The sequence below is a fragment of the Merops nubicus genome, unplaced genomic scaffold (genome assembly GCF_000691845.1).
Source record: "Merops nubicus isolate BGI_N331 unplaced genomic scaffold, ASM69184v1 scaffold24919, whole genome shotgun sequence".
Lineage (NCBI taxonomy): Eukaryota > Metazoa > Chordata > Aves > Coraciiformes > Meropidae > Merops > Merops nubicus.
In genome coordinates, this window is record NW_008632011.1 from 45,392 (window position 1) to 45,759 (window position 368).

At 38.0% G+C, this 368-nt stretch overlaps 1 protein-coding gene across 1 annotated transcript in view; it reads right to left on the reverse strand.

Moving 5' to 3' along the window:
* The window catches only part of LOC103780148 (zinc finger FYVE domain-containing protein 9-like), a gene marked incomplete at its 5' end in the record, with an annotated part of 24,779 nt that extends 24,730 nt beyond the window's left edge, over nt 1–49 (reverse strand). The window contains 1 exon segment of the mRNA XM_008947798.1: nt 1–49. This exon segment is cut by the window's left edge and continues 16 nt beyond it. Within this exon segment, the coding sequence (XP_008946046.1) occupies nt 1–49 (49 nt within the window).
* Between the last annotated feature and the right edge of the window lie 319 nt (nt 50–368).

Consider the following 368-nt stretch of genomic DNA (forward strand, 5'->3'; position numbering starts at 1 on the left):
GGGTTAGGACTCTGGCTTGAGGCACTCATCATGTTCTCCCAGGCTTGAGCTAAAGCAAACAAAGAACAAGAAACATGAACAGAAGGTATCTAACGGTATGTTCTCAGGTATGGTAGGTATGGACCTTGCCACCTTTCAAAGACCATCTCTCTTCCTTTACTTAAAAGCCCAGGAGGCTGTAATTAAGCAGGAAAACCCATAGCAGGAGAAAAAGCAGTGGTCCTGTGCAACAGAAGTATCAGTATGTATAGAAATATTTCCTGAAAATTATAACAATACACTTTGACCAGAATCATGCTAAGTTCCTTATACTTCATATTTTTTTCCTCTTCTAAGATTTAACTGAAAACACTCAATTCTTATATATA